Consider the following 15,998-nt stretch of genomic DNA (forward strand, 5'->3'; position numbering starts at 1 on the left):
CTAGCTTTCCTCTAGGCAGAACAGTGCACAAAAAGCAACAGCCAATATCCAATTGTAGCTCAGGGGAGAAAGACAACTGGTCCCTTATAAAGTGAGTGGAGTGTCCAGGATACATCAACTTAGTATAAGATAGCAAATAGAAATGTTGCCTGGAGATACTCACATTAAGTGTGCTCGAGATGAAGCTAAGTGTCATGATGACTGTGAAAATGCTACAGTAGAGGAATGAAAGGAAGGAACATGGCTTGTGAAAAATAGACATAATTAACCTGGTCCGAGAAAAAAAACAATTGGAGAAAACTCAACCTCACAAGTATTTCATGCTATCAAACAGCTCAGTGTCAATTCTGTAGAAATAAAAACTCAATGTAGCTATGATAAAACAATGAGATTCTTTTTAAATTTTTATTTTTAATTGTGGTAAAATATACATAGCATAAAATGTGCCATCTTTTCTGTTTTTAAATGTATACTTCAGGAGTGATAAGCACTTTTACATTGTACTTTTTAAAGCGGCGCCCAATGTCATTCTCTCCCAGTCCCTGGCACCAACCATCATTCTTTCTATCTCAGTGAGTTTCACTCTCTCATATGAATGGAATCAGATAGTATTTGTCCTTTTGTGACTGGCTTATTTCACTTAGCATAATTCCCTTAAGGTGCATACATGCTGTAGCATGGGTCAGAATTTTTTCCTTTTTATGGCTAATTTTTTCCTTATGGCTGCACAATATTCTAATGTATAATATAGCATTATTATGTTACCCATTCATCCTTTGATAGACACTTAAGTTGTATTCACTTTTTGGCTGTTGTGAACAATGCTACTATGAAAATGGATATATCAGTACAAATAGTTCTTTGAGTCATTGCTTTCCATTCTTTTAGGTACATAGCAGAATTGCTGGGTTGTATGGTAAACCCAGTTTTCAGTTAACCCCCATACAGTTTTCCGTCACAGCTGCACTGTTTTACATTTACACCAATAGTGCACAAGGTTCCCAGTTTCTCCACATCTGCACAACACTTATTGTCAGTTTATTTAAAAAAACAATTCTTTTAATTTCCCAATTACAGTTGAGTTATAACATTATATTAGTTTTAGGTAAACAACATAGTGACTAGACATTTATATAACATACAAAGTGACCGCCCCAATAAGTCTAGCACCCATTGGACACCATTCATACTTATTACAATATTATTGACTGTATTCCCATGCTGTGCTTTATATCCTTGTGATTGTTTTTATAGGGGGCAATTTGTACATCTTAATCCCTTCCCCTTTCCACCCAACTCCCCAGCCCTTCTCCCATCTGGCAAGTGTCAAAATGTTCTCTGTTTCTGTATTGTTTATTTATTTTGGAATTTTTCAAGATTCCACATTTAAGTGAAATCACATGGTATTTATTTTTGTCTGACTCGTTTCACCTACCATAGTACCCTCTAGGTCCATTCATATGATTGCAAGTGGAAAGATTTTGTTCTTTTTTGTGGCTAAGTAATATTCTATTGTACATCTATAACAGACCCTAATCCATTCGTCTGCTGATGGGCCTTTAGGTTGCTTCCATATCTTGGCTATTGTAAATAATGCTGCAGTGAACATAGGCGTGAGTAGATTTCTCTGAGTTAGTGTTTTGGGTTTCTTTGGATGAGTACCCAGAAGTGGAATTGCTGGATCATTCTTTGTGTCTTGTTATAGCCTTTGTTTTAAAGTCTCTTTTGTCTGATATAAGTATGCTACCCCAGACTTCTTTCATTTTCATTTTCATGAAATATCATTTTCCATCTCTTTACTTTCAGTCTGTGAGTGTCTTTTAATCAGGAGTCTCTTGTAGACAGCACATGTGAGGGCCTTGTTTACCTGTCTGTTCAGCCACCATATGTGTTATGATTGAAGCATTCAATCTATTTACATATAAAGTAATTATTGATAGATATGTAGTTATACCTATTTTATTATTCATATCTTTTATTCTTTGTTTCTCTTCTTAAAGAAGTTCCTTTAAGATTTCTTGTAATACTGGTTTGGCAATGATGAACTCTTATAGTTTTTTGTTGTCTGGGAAGCTCTGTATCTGTCCTTCAATTCTAAATGATAACTTTTTTTTGCTGGGTAGAGTTGTCATGGTTGTAGGTTTTTGCTTTATCACATTGAATATTTCATGCCAGTCCCTTCTGGCCTGGGAAGTTTCTGTTGGGAAATCAGCTGAGAGTTTTATGGCAGCTCCCTTGTAGGTAACGAACTGATTTTCTCTTGCTGCTATTAAGATTCTTCATCTTTAACTCTTGGCATTTTAATTATGATGTGTCTTGGTGTGGTCCTCTTTAAAGTTCATCTTATTTGGGACTCTCTGTGGTCCTGGGCATGTATGTCTACTTCCTTTGCCAGGTTAGAGAAGTTTTCTGTCATTCTTTCTTTTTTTAATTTTATTTTTACTTACAGCTTATATTCAATATTATCTTATATTCATTTTAGGTGTACAGCACAGTGGTTAGACAATTATATACTTTACAAAGTGATACCCCTATACTATTATTATTGTTTCAGATAAGTTTTCAGTCCATTGTTTTCTATCCTCCTTCTGGTATCTCTCAGATGCAAATGTTGGTACACTTGCTGTTTTCTCAGTGACATCGTAACTACCCTCATTTCAATTTTTTTCTTTTGCTGTTATCTTGCCTTCCAAATTGCTGATTCAGTCATCTGCTTCATTTGCTTTACTGTTGATTCCCTCTAGTGTATTCCTTATTTCAGTTATTGTAATCTTCATTTCTGACTCATTATTTTATATGTTTTCTACTTTCGTTTTAATGTTTTTCCATCTCTTTGTTAAAGTTCTGAGTTCATCTAAGTTTTCTGAACATCCTTATAATCAGATTTTGAACTCTATCTCTGGTCAATTTCTTGTATTTACTTTGCTTAATTCTTTTTCTGAAATTTTGTTCTGTTCTTTCATTTGGAACGTGTTTCTTTTTCTCCTTATTTTAGCTGATTCTTGCTGTTTGTTTTTATGTGTGAGGTAGATTCCACTCTGTCCCCCATCGTGGTCAGTGTCCTCTGGAGCCTTGCAGCGAAGTCTCCCTAGTGCCCAGTGCAGGTGCTTCAGGGGTGTCCCTCGTGCGAGTCGCATTTGCCCTCTTGTTGTAGTTGAGCCTTTATTGCTGTTGGCCTGTCAGTGGAAGGGACGGATCCTAAGCCTGATTTGCTATGGAATGGCTATGACTACATCAGGTGAAATGTTTTACAGTGGCTGGTCCCACAGAGCCTCATTCACTTTAGTCGGGCGCTGAGGCCTGCTGAGTCCACTCTTTGAGTGTATTGTTGTAGAGCTAACTGGGTGGTATTCTGATGTGATCCGAAGCCAGCCACTGGGTATGTTGACTCTGGGGTCTTTTAGGTGGGGCTCTGATGTCAGCTACTTCAGCCACTGTTTCTTCCTAGCCTGGGGCTATCTGGTTGGAGCTACAAAGTGATCTGCAGATGGTTGTCACTCCTGGTGGGCTTAGATGTGCCTGGGAGAGGCTAAACTACAAACCAAGGCCAGCTGCCACTAGTGGTCAGCTTAGAGCCACTTAAGAAGAGTTATGGAGCACACTGAGGTCTCAGATACTGCTTGTTTGGGATTTGTGAACCTATGAAAGATTTTACAAAAGTCCATAGCTTAAGCCAAGACCGGACATTTGCATGAAAAAGCTATTTGGAGTGGCTTGTGCAGGCCCACAAACTGGGTGGGACAGGGTCTCAGGGAATCACCAGGGCAGGGCAAAGGTGGTTAGCCATGTTGATGGAGATTCAGACCTGTTGCTCACCTGTGCCCACAGACTGTGTTGTGAGAGGGCTTCGAAACAGGAACAGTGCTGTCTGCCGGTACTTCTACTGGGGAGAAAGCTACTCCTCCATCTCTCTTCCTGAGCCAGACAATTCAGTTTCCCCCGTTATGTCCTTGGCATCGTCCCAGCTGCTATCCCCATGCTGGAGCTCTGGAGTTGTGGAGACTTCCCCTCCCAGTCCTGGAACGCTGGACTGTGGAGCCTGGTGTGGGGCTGGAACCCCCTCATTCCTTATGGGGAGATCCCCACAGCCAAGATATCACTCGAGTTTCTTAGCCACCACACTGTTTGTGGGACCAGCTTGTTCTGTGTCTCCAGCTCTGCTAGAGTCAACATGGCTTCTTTGTTATATCCTTAGTTATAGGACTTCTGTTCAGCTGGTATTTGGCTGGTTGACAAGAATGATTGTCCTGTAATTTAGTTGTAATTTTGATGGGTCGTGGGAGCAAGCACAGCATTTGCCCACTACCATCTCGACCGGAAGTCTATTTTCTGTTTTTGGTAGTAGTCATCCTAATGGGTGTGAGATGAAATGGGAGTTTTAAGAAAATAATTAAAGATCCAAGAAAATAAATGAAGAACAAAATCACAAAACAAGATTTGAACCAGGAAAAAACAGAACAGACATTGTGGAAAATCAAATAAGTGGCATGGGGAAAAGCAGGAGTGCACCCCAGCCTTAAAGCAGTGAGGGAAAAAGATCGCTGGGGAGGATAAGCAAAGTCATGCAGCAAGTGAGGCAGACAAAGCATGCAAAGATATAACATAGGAAGGTAAATCTTTGGTCACAACGTCATGGCACATGCCTGGAAGGGCTGACAGGAGATGGCCAAGCCGTACCCTGGTCCAGAGCTTCAGCACTGTAAACTCCAGACAGAAAAAGCAAGTTATATGACGTGAGGAAAGCAGACTGGTATCAGAACCCTCCGCACCAACATTCCCTACCATGAGATACAAGTGAGGTATGCAAACTGATAAGAGGGATAAAAATTTCAAATAACGCAAAATTATAATTATAATTTAAAAGTATAACATTAAAATAATATAATACGAAAATTTCAAATAATATTATTATTTAGTAGTGAAGGCAATAAGCAGACAGTCTTGATTTGAAAGAACTCAGGAATACAGTAACTGTGAGCGTTTGTTTAGGAAAGCTACCCTGTGATGAAACTGATCCAGAGACTAAAGTCAAAGTAGCAGGCTCAGAAGGAGGAATTTCATGGTTAAAAAAAATAGTAACAACAAGAACAACAACAAAAACCAAGGGTGACCATTCAAACCATCACATGTAGTTGTAAGCCTAAACAGTCAGGGAGGGGATGTGAGCATTAATGCGAAAATTAATGCTCTACATCTTAAATCTTAAAAAATTTGTATCAGCATTGGTTCTCGTGTGCATATGTTTTAACTATTTTCACTGCAGGTCAGAAAGTCATTTAGTTTCTCTTCTTTTTCTTCAAACAAAATTAAATAACTCTTAGGAAAAAGCTGTTATAGTATTCTTCTAATAGCATACATGCATAAAGACATGTCCAAAGTTATGTCAACCTGCTGTAGATACAATGGTGGGATATTGGATGCTTCGTTTTCTTTGTACTTTTTTGTGTTGCTTGGATTTTTAGTGAGCCCATATTTTTTATAAAAGCCATAAAAGTATTACTGTTAATATAAAATACTGGTCAGCAATATCATCATTATTCTAATTGCTTCTTAGTTAGTCATTTTTTAAAAAATTACAGTCTTAATAAACACTAGAAAGTATTTTTGGCAATAACTTTACAACTCAAGCCCAAGGTAATGGTAACTGTCAAAAGCACGTGAGTGGAAACATTACCTATTCTGATCGGATACCTTTTGTCTTATTGCATTCATAAATCAAAACAGCGAGCTGCTGAGTGTGAAGTGAAATTGACACACAGATCTTGGTGCTGGTGAAAGAAAGTGTGGTCATATAACGTGCCACCATACGGGTGTCTGAACCAGGATAGGAAGGCCGCACTTCTAGTCCTGGCCTATCCAGCAACCGGCACTGTCATTTAGATATTTGGAGTCTTGGATCTCTGTACTGTGCTACAGTGAACTTTTTCCCCTTTCTTGAATGTGCCACATTCTCCTGCCTTGGGGCTTTCATATGTGTAATTGTTTCTGTACACACACTCCTTTCCCTCCCTCTTGCTGGGCTCCTTCATGTTCAGGGCGTAGCTTTAACTTCCTTCCTCTGGACAGCCTTCTGTGTAGCCACCGTCACTTCTCATTGCCTATGCTGTGGACATACGTAGTCACTCACTGGAGGTCAGACTCCCTCAGCACCCTGGCCTCAAGGAGACTGGAATCCAGGTAGGACCGTGAGGTCAGATTCTCATTGCCCATCCTCAGCACATACTTTCTCTTCCTCCCCAGGGCTCTGCCGCGTGGTAACTCTCCTCCTGTGGCCTGTGCTGGAGCAGAGGCCTCGGCTGTCCTCTCTACCTGCTGCCTCATGGCTGTGCAGTTTGTTTTCTGCTTAGTGGGCCTCTTGCCTCCCGCTTCTGTTAGAAACTGCACCTTTTATTTATGATGTTCAAGTTTCTCAAGAGACCATAGCTGTTGTCTGTGGTATATTACCCTCCCGCTCTAGTCCTGCAGGAGACTGTCATCCCTGTGCCCACTGGCCAGAGCTAGAAGGAACTGGGGCCCATGCAGCCTTCTCTCATTCCTGCCACCCACTGCTTGGCCTGTCTGGTGAAAGAGCTGGAAGTGAAAACAGCATGTACAAGGCAGTGTGTGCAATGTAACCCTAAATGTGTGTTTAGATATAGAGAACTGAAAGGAAATGCATCAAATTACTATCAGTTGGCTTCTTTGATAGGATTTTCAGTTATTTTTGCTTACTTGTTTTCCAATTTTCTGTAATAAATGCTGAATTTTTGTAGATGTTAAATGGTATTTCTTAAGCACCTGTCTATGGCCTGGTACTGAGCAGCTTTAAGCAGACTAGGAAAAGTGGGCCCCTGACATTTGGAGGCGTATGTCACTCTCCCGGCGTTTTTCAATTTTTCCCCCTACTGATGTGTTTGCTTGCTCTTCTCACCCTGGTGTCTCTCTCCTCCCCAGATGACCGGACTGCTGGAATCCCCCCACATATCCTCAACAGCTCCCCATCAGACCGGCAGATTAACCAGCTGGCCCAGAGGCTGGGCCCCGAGTGGGAGCCCATGGTGCTGTCCCTGGGCCTGTCCCAGAATGACATCTACCGCTGCAAGGCCAACCACCCCCACAACGTGCACTCGCAGGTGGTGGAGGCCTTCGTCCGCTGGAGGCAGCGCTATGGGAAGCAGGCCACCTTCCAGAGCTTGCAAAGGGGCCTCCAGGCCGTGGAGGTGGACCCCTCAGTGCTCCAGCACATGTTGGAATGATGGGGTCGCCCTATGGAGAGTGAGTCCCCAAGTCACATGTGCCCAGGGCAGGTAGTTTTTTTGTTGGGGGGGGGGGTATATGTGTTTTCTTTTCAATGATCCAATGAAGTGAGAAACAGGGTTTGTAGATGAAGTGAAACAGGGTTTGAAGTGAGAAACAGGGTTTGTACTTGACATCACCTGAAAGGCCAGATTACTCAGCTCTCCCATGTTGGCTTCACAACTCATCATTTTCAATTGCTCGAAGATTGCATTATTTTAACTGTTCAGGTTTTAATTGTGAGGTTGCCTTTTAATAGATGGGTGAAGCATAGTGGCTCCAAAACTATACTGTGTTATCACGTTACATGCAAGTGTCTTGTACATAAAACATCCACTTTTATGTTGCCTGGGAATGGAAATATGGACTTTGCTATTAATGATGATAATGATGATGATAATAAAAAGTAAATTATTATATATAATGTGGTTCCCTCTGTGAGAAAGTGTCGTGCTTTTTTCCTCATTCTTGAATTGCATGAATTAAGGGTGTAAATTTACAGTAGTCGTTTCTCTGGAACAGAACTGATAGTAACAAGGAAAAGGTTACTTTCTTTAGTCATGATAAATAGATCCGGTGGGGTATCTGCATTAAATTTATTCTACACTGAAGCTACCTGCAAAGACAAGTTCAAGCACCAGCATGTATACCTGAGCCCTTCATCTTTAAGAGACTGCTTAGGAAAACCCTGTACCCTTTATTTAAGGGCTTTAGTTTGGGGACAAAATGGGTGTGGTCTTTCCAATGAAGCCCTAATGAATGAAGTGTCATGCCTTAAGGAGTATGATTTAGGCTTCTAAATCATAGAAGCCTATGATTTAGAACATCTACTATGTCCTTTTATTAGTGACATACTAATGACATGTTTGTCAAATGCTTTACTGTTTTTATTAAAGGGATCTTATTTGGACCTCACAAAAATCCTATGAAGTAGTTGGGTAAGAGAGGTGAGCCTCTGTCTGCAGGGAGAGTGAGTGACTTGCTGGGCGGATGAGCTAGAATCGGGGTTCAGGAGCGCTGCGCCTGTGTGCCCTCTCCAGCTGCTCCACGCAGCTTCTGCTGCTCCTCCTCTCTCACGTGCTCACTGAAGGAGCTCGAGTCCTGCTTGCTTCCTGCTAGCAGCATTGCCTTGGATAAGTAACTTCACTTCTCTAAGCCTCTCAGTTTCCCCATTAGGGAAATGAGAAAATGATTGTCCCCACCCCCAAGATTTTGGGGATGATGCAGGGAGAAATGTCTGCTAAGGGCTCATCCAGTGCCCACCTGGCCCGTAATTGCCCCTGAGGACATAGGAGCTGTTATCCTCGGCTGTGGCTGCGCCTGGCTGCAGATCACAGACAGAGCTGCATAGTGTAGGAGGAAGTGCTATTACCACACTTCTTGCTACGCTTTAAAGTGTGATGTAATTTTATTACCCCTATAATAGGTCCAATCAAGAGCGGGACAGGTGAGCATCCCCAATTTGTGATCTGACCTTCCAAATAATCAAAGAATCTATTTCTTATCCTAACCCAATTCAGGATTTTTCAAAGGGAAACGTAATTATACTTTTTATCTCTCTCCATTCTGAAGCCAAGTGCACGGAGGAGTAGAGTTGAACATAGAGTAGGCGCTCAAAAAGATGGCAGTGGTGTGTTGACAACATCCTTTTGAGTGTCTGATAGCTGCATTCCCTCAATTTAAAAAATCAGTTATTTCACAGCCCAACAAGCAGTTCAAAGGAATGGTCCCCTGGTCTTCTTGGCTCTAACTGTCCATTCAATAGCCCAGCCATTGATTCGTTACCTTGTAAAATTCTCATACATTTGGCCCCCGCACTGTGTCCAGTGACAGACTGTGCTTCCATGGCATCTTCACTAAACTGCTTGTCCTTTCGAACCCTGGACTTGCTGCATTGCTTTTCATCCCCTGGTTTACTAATGGAGGGTTGCTGTGGCTTTCACTCTCACCACATTGATGGATGAGTGAGTAGAGCTGGGCTCTGCTGCGTCGTCTGCTAGATGGCATTTTAGAAGTAGGTCAGGTGATTAGCTAGGTCATCTGCCTGCCGTTCGTAAGGAATCTGTCATGTGCAGACATACTTCTGTGCTCTGTCAGCAGTGAAGGACAAGTCATGACAGACTTGCCCATGGTGGGGTGCCAGGGCTGTGAAAGAACTCCAACTTGCTGCCCTTAATGAGTGGGGTGTCTCCAGCGTTGCATGGCAACTGCACCTGTATGGGCCTGCTCATATTTTTTTGCAGGAGATTTGTCGAATGGAAGGACAGAGCATCCAGATCACTGCCTCATTTCTGCCTCTGGTCTCAAAGAGTGACACGTGACATTAGCCCACCTCCCAAGCAAGGAGTCCTTGTATTTCTGCGAGGAGAAAGACTCCATAGTCTCAGAGATTGCTCACTTCCAATGCATGAGTTCAATGACATGGCGAGCATTTGCAGGCACTGACAAAAAAAGATTAAAGAAAAAGTCTTGCTCCAGTTGGATTGGGGGTCATGTGTGTTTGTACACATTCGTGTGCATGCATGTACACACATATGTGTACCTCCAAACTTTAAAAAAACGGTAACTTCTATGAAATTTTTTTCATCACAAAAATAGTGCTATAGCAGTTTTAAAAATACCAATAAGCAAGAAGAAAACAATAAGAATTACCACTACACCTTCCAAAGATAACCACCATTAAGTCCCAGTTTGGGTCTCTGTCCTCTAGTTACTACTGTCTATGCCTGCATATTCTTTTTATAACAAAAATTAGATTGTGTGGTACATGCTATTTTATAACTGATTTCTTTTAGTTAACATATCTTTTCACATCAGTAAAGATTTTTCTATTCTAGTGATTGTCAATATCCTTTGTGGTTGGAACTCCGTTAAGCCCTGTAAGTTCTGGCGGCATGTTTGAAGAAATGGGAGGACACTCACTGCTAAGTCTAACAGTGGCTTTCACTGTCAAAACCTGTCCCTGACTCTCCAGTCACAGCCTGTCATCACTTGAGTAGACTGTTTACTGCCCCGACTGCACCCTCTTATATCCTCAAAAAGCAAAGTTGAGCACATTCTTGTAAATATTCTGGGCTTTTCTGAGCTTTGTATCTCTCCCTTACAGCAAGACGCGCCCCCCCCCCCCCCCCCCCCCCCCCCCCCCCCTCCCNAGCAAGACCCCCCCCCCCCCCCCCGACCCCCTCCGCCCACTGCACGGTGTAAGCCACTGGGCCCAGTGTTCTGATTGTACAAGAGCATGTGTTCGCAGGGGCAGTGAAGTCATCCCCATCGATCCAGACTTGGGTGGCACACCGGTGATCCCTGTGCGGCTGCTGTTCTACACCATCATTTTTAGTGCTTTTCCAGCGTCTGCATGTGCCATGACTTGTGAAACACTTCCTGGTGCATTATATGGATCTTCAGGCAGCTTTTGCTTTTTGGCTCTCATGAAGTCATGTAAGGGAAGTCATTGTTATTAACTCTACATTCACCAGAGGTTACAGTGAACTGGATTTTTCATTTGTTCAGTTTGAAATGTATTTAAATTTTGTTACCAATTAGCTTTTATTACATAGTAAACCAGCCCAACATGTATTGGCTTAAAACTCAACTCGCAATTCTGGAAGCCGGCTGGACTGCTCTGCTCTGGGGTGACGGGGGAACTCCCCTGGCTCTGCCGAATCTGAGCTGGGCTGGCTGAGGCCGGGTCACCTAGATGGCCTCACCTAGACTGGCAAGTCTAGTCACACACCTCTACTCACAAAGTTGGCCCCACTTTTCTCACTGCTGCGGTGGGGACAGGGGTTCCACGGGCAGCAAGAATTCATGCTCCAGTATGCGAGCGTATTTCAAGCTTCTGTCTGCATCCCTTTTTCTAATACCCTGTTGGCCAAAGTGAGTCCCAAGGCCTGCCCAGGGTTTGTGTGTGTGAGGGCTCTACCTGAGGGCATGGAGGGAGGGGAATAACTTGGCTCCATTTTTTGTAATCTATATTTGAAAATGGAAGTTTCTGGGCTTTATTGAAAAGCAGAGTTTGGTTAATCTGGATCCCCCTCATCACATTGCAGGAACAGGCAGGCCCATTGCAGCCTGACACCATCCCAGCCGTCTACAGGATGCAGTCCCTGGGCACTCCCCTGCCTGCTGCGTGTCCCGCTCAGCACCCCCCCACACACACACACACCCGCACTCGCACATTTGTGGCCTTGATCAAGGCATTCAGCCTTGAAGAGTCTCAGCCTAGACTTGAAGTGGAATTGCCCAGTTTCAAGTTACACATAGTTTTAAAAACTACTTTGACTTTCTAAATTTTTAAAAACATTATTTAAAAAACTACTTTTACTTGAGCAAAATAAAGGGGGCTGGTTTTAATTGCCTATCAGTTCCACCAGATTTCAGTGGCCCACTATGGACACACACACACACACACACACACACACACACACAGCTGGGGCAGTAGGAGGAGTCTGTCTTCATCCCTTTCTCTGGGTGACTCCCCAGAAGCTGTGGTTTTGGAAAGGGACTCCCCTCGCCCAGTTATTCAGAAGATACTTACTGAGAAGCTAAGTCAGCCGCTCTGCTAAGTGGGGAGGCAAAGCAATGAGCAATGAACACACAGTCCCAGTTCTCTGGGGACTCAGTACTTGGCCAATGAGTCTGATATGGCTCTCTGTTTACCAGTGATGCAGGCCACGCCTGAATGTGGAGTCTACGGGAACACGGCAGAAATGATTCCTTCTGCTTTCTTCAGAAGTGAGAGGCATGTGGAATACTCATGCAGCCTCCCTCACTTGGGCAAGTTACTTCATCTGCCTGTCCCAGTTTCCTCCTATGTAAAATGTGTATGATGACAGTGCCCGGCTGTGGTTACAGTGAGGAGTTCACAGGATAGAAGCTTAGTGCAGTGCTTGGCACAGACCAAAAATGTTTCGTTAAAGTGTTGAGTTGAATTATATTAGCTATCAGAATTTTGCTAATATTCTTCCCCCATCAGGGTCCTGAGACGTGTTGGGGTCATAATCACCTTTTCCTGCTGTGAATTGTGGTATAGAAATTCGAAGTCCACACCCCCTCAGTACCTTTGCAGGATTCTAAAGATTAGAAATAGCAAGTGGTAGGCACTCGTCAGAGCACATTCAGAATTGGGGTGGGTTTCTGATCTAATACCCAACTATTGTTCAGTAAAAATCCTACAGTCATCAAACAAATTCTTGCTGATGGCAAAACTGTGAGCAAGCTACCAGTTTGTGTGAACTACCAGAGACATAATCATATCATACCATAGGTATAACCAGCCCGTTGGGGAGACACACATAACAGGCAGCAGTTATGATACTGTTTGGCCAGTACAGGGGAGTCAGCAGTTAAGTTCGCCACCGAGGAGGTGACATTGAGCTTTGTAAGTTCTGCCCAAATTAGTATGTTGGCCCCTTTGGGGGATGGTAATGCATGTGGACACCAGAATTCCACCTAATTTATTTTACATCCAATTTGACAAGTGACTCTTCTTGCTGTGGGTCTTCAGGGTGCCTCCAAGATGCTGTGTCAAAGCAATTTAGAAACTAAGGGAATCTTATGGACAGGGTAGGTGACCAACATTACCCCATCCTGTACGTGAAGACAACAGCGCCATTTGCAGCATGTGGTTCCTTCCTCCACAGTGGGGTCAGATCAGGTTTCAGGCTGTAACAGCAGGCAAATTTTGGAGATCTTTGTGCCATCCCTACTGCTTAGTTCTTCCCCCAATAGCCTCACAGATTAAAATTGGATGTTGTTGGCGCACAGGGAATGTTTTTAGTGTAATAACTACCTGTTTATTTCTTGGAACTGTAAACAGCTTAAAAGAACAGGAATGTGGGTCTTGTTGACACTGTTTATATAGGAAAATTAAAGTCTTACAAAGACACAGTTCAGTGAACCGATTAAGTCTTGTCTGTTGAAATTATACAAAATATATGGCAATAATTCTGAAAGCTACATTAATTTAAAAAATAGACTATGAAATTTGGGTTTTAGTACCTTAAAAAAGCAGTCCCAACAGCTTCATAACACTCACATTTCCATTTCATTTTCAGTTTCCATCTCTAGCCACTGCTGCTTTGGCATCAGATTATATTCTTTTTTATTTTTATTTATTTAATTATGGAGGGGAAAGCAGGAAGAAAGAGAAAGAGAAACATCAATGTGTGGTTGCCTCTCACACACCCCCAGGTGGGGACCTGGCCTGCAACCCAGGCACGTGCCCTGGAATTGAACCAGCGGTCTTTTGGTTCTTAGTCCAGTGCTCAATCCACTGAGCCACACCAGCCAGGGCTAGATTATATTATTAATGGAGGATATTTGTGGAAAATATCTGCTATGGTCTAAAGGTTTGTGTCCTCTCAAAATCCATATGTTGAAATCCTCACCCCTAGAGGTGAGGGTATTAGGAGAGGGGGGCTGTGGGGGTGATGGGGTCATGAGGGTGGCACTCTTGTGAAGACCCCACAGAGCTCCCTGGCTCCTGACACTATGTGAGGACGCAGCAAGGGGGCTTCAGCTGGGACCCAGAAGAGGGCCTTCACCAATACATGACCACGCTGGTGCCTTGATTTTGATCCAGCCTCTAGAACTGTGAGCAGTGAGTTTTTATTGTTCATAGGCTACCTGGCCTGTGGTATTTTGTCATAGCAGCCCAGTCACACTAAGAGGATATCAGATGGGTTAGATGTGATCAAATAATTACTCATCTTTCTATAGGTAGCATATAACCTCACTCTTGTCAGCTTCTAAGTGATTTGGTTCAATCAGAGCTTTGCTGATACCAAGGCCTTGGTGTGCCCTATTGGCTCATTGCTGATCCTAGGAGACAGAGTACCTACAAATGAAGTAATTAAGCAAGCCCATTCATAGACTGGTGGTGAACTTGGTGCTCCTGGTAGTGTCATGACCAAGGAGGAGGGAGAATTGTCTATGGAATATTTTTTAAAGGCCCAAGATATTTATCATTGATACTGGTTCATATTTATTCAGGGGGCAAGGGTCCCTTTAATAATGTGAAAAGGCTGTGGAACCATTCTTTAGAAAAATGTGCATGCATGCACACACAACATTTGGCATATAATCTTTTTTTATTGGTCCATTCAGCTTTATTTCTAATTTTAAAAATGAGCCCATATGGGTGATTTCATTCTTATGAGTTAACTAATAAGATAAAAGTAATGAAAGGAAAGAATTGCCTGATTCAAGGACAAGAAATCCACACTAAGTTTTTCAGTGAATGATGAATATGGATTCAGTGCAATTTATTTTGTTATTTTTCTGTGTCCTCTATAGATGAAATGGGATACTCTTTCAAAAATTAAATTTGTACCTTTTTGTCCACTGAAAGAAGAGGCAGAAAGTGCCTTGGGACCTCTGGAGGGAACTGTCAATTTCTCAAAAGAAGAGTTAGTCCTCAGTGTTCCCTGATGGGCCTCCCCTGGGGGTAGGAACACCTGGGTCATTGCAAAGCCTTCCTTCTTTCCTTCCTTCCTTCCTTCCTTCCTTCCTTCCTTCCTTCCTTCCTTCCTTCCTTCCTCCCTCCCTCCCTCCCTCCCTTCCTTCCTTCCTTATTGACATTGTTACAGATGTCCCACATTTTTTCTCTTTGCCCCGCTCCACCCCACCCATCCCCACCAGCCTTCACCACATTGTCATCTGTGTGCATGGGCTATGCATATGTGCATGTGTTCTTTGGCTAACCACTTCCAGTCCCCACCCCCACCATCTCTCCAAGATTGTTAGTCTATGTATCCATTGGCATACAATCTTTCGGGGATTCTCAGTATACCTGAATCCAATTCACTCACCCTAAGAATCCTGTCTATATAAGTGGTCCCTGGCACAAGTAGACCACTTGTGGTCTACTTGTCCTAGATGACATTCATTGTCATCTAGGCTTAACAGGTTTTGTGGAGTATTTGGAGGTCTTGTGTCCAACAGAATGGAGCTAAGTGCTTCTTTTGGATTGTACTAGGATGTAAATTCTGGTATAAAGAGCTAACCAGGTATTGGAATAAGGTGAAGCCTTTTGTCTAAACCTTAATCTTCATATGGCTGGTCACAGATTTTCTGCCCAATGGGAGGGCATGCAGGGAGTCCTCCTCTACCTACCTCTGGGAAAGGTAAGAGCTTGTAGACATGTAGTGTATGACAACCTCTAGCTTCTAAGGAGCATCTTGTCTTCACTCATCTCTTTAGAACCAGGGATCCTAGACTGGAAAGGAGTAAATGTGCCTAGCACATTGGAGGTCATTTGTTTCAGGGAGAATTTGTGTAGACTCACATCTACTTTATATGTTGGGAAATTATTTCCAATATCTTTTTTTTCCCAACCATCTGCTTGAATCAAGTTTTTGTGAGCTTCTGGAAGTAGTGATTATTTCTGGCTCTGAAACTGAGTTCCGTGCTGGCTTTTTGCTGAGGGAGTGGGCCCTTTGGTTGTCTGTTCTCTATTATCAAGAGTTCTTTTGTCACTTACTATTGTTAGATGCAGATTTTCCAATGGACACTACCTTTGAGGGTAAAAATAAACCCTTCATCACAAAGCCCCTCTTTATGAAAGTATGAAAGACAAAATACACTAGTCAATTATGAATCTAATTTTATTCAGGCTGTTGCAATAGGGGGAACATTTTTAATGGGGACTCTCTCAAAGAAAAGGAAGAGACATGCATTTTATAGAGGCAAGTACACGGGGAGTCATCCACAGGCCTTATGAG

The 15,998-nt window shown here is 42.8% G+C and overlaps 1 protein-coding gene across 4 annotated transcripts in view; it reads left to right on the forward strand.

Annotated features, from left to right (window-relative positions):
• CRADD (CARD and death domain containing adaptor protein) overlaps positions 1-7,349 on the forward strand; it is a 203,677-nt gene extending 196,328 nt beyond the window's left edge. For all 4 annotated transcript variants that reach the window (XM_037064682.1, XM_037064683.1, XM_037064684.1 and 1 more), the window contains exon 3: positions 6,934-7,349. In XM_037064682.1, coding sequence (XP_036920577.1) covers positions 6,934-7,235 — 302 coding nt within the window. In that variant the 3' untranslated portion in view covers positions 7,236-7,349. The remainder of the gene's footprint in view (positions 1-6,933) is intronic.
• The last annotated feature ends 8,649 nt before the right edge of the window (positions 7,350-15,998 follow it).

This window comes from Sturnira hondurensis, unplaced genomic scaffold, assembly GCF_014824575.4.
Source record: "Sturnira hondurensis isolate 20B ecotype Veracruz unplaced genomic scaffold, ASM1482457v3 Scaffold0015509, whole genome shotgun sequence".
Classification (NCBI taxonomy): Eukaryota; Metazoa; Chordata; class Mammalia; order Chiroptera; family Phyllostomidae; genus Sturnira; species Sturnira hondurensis.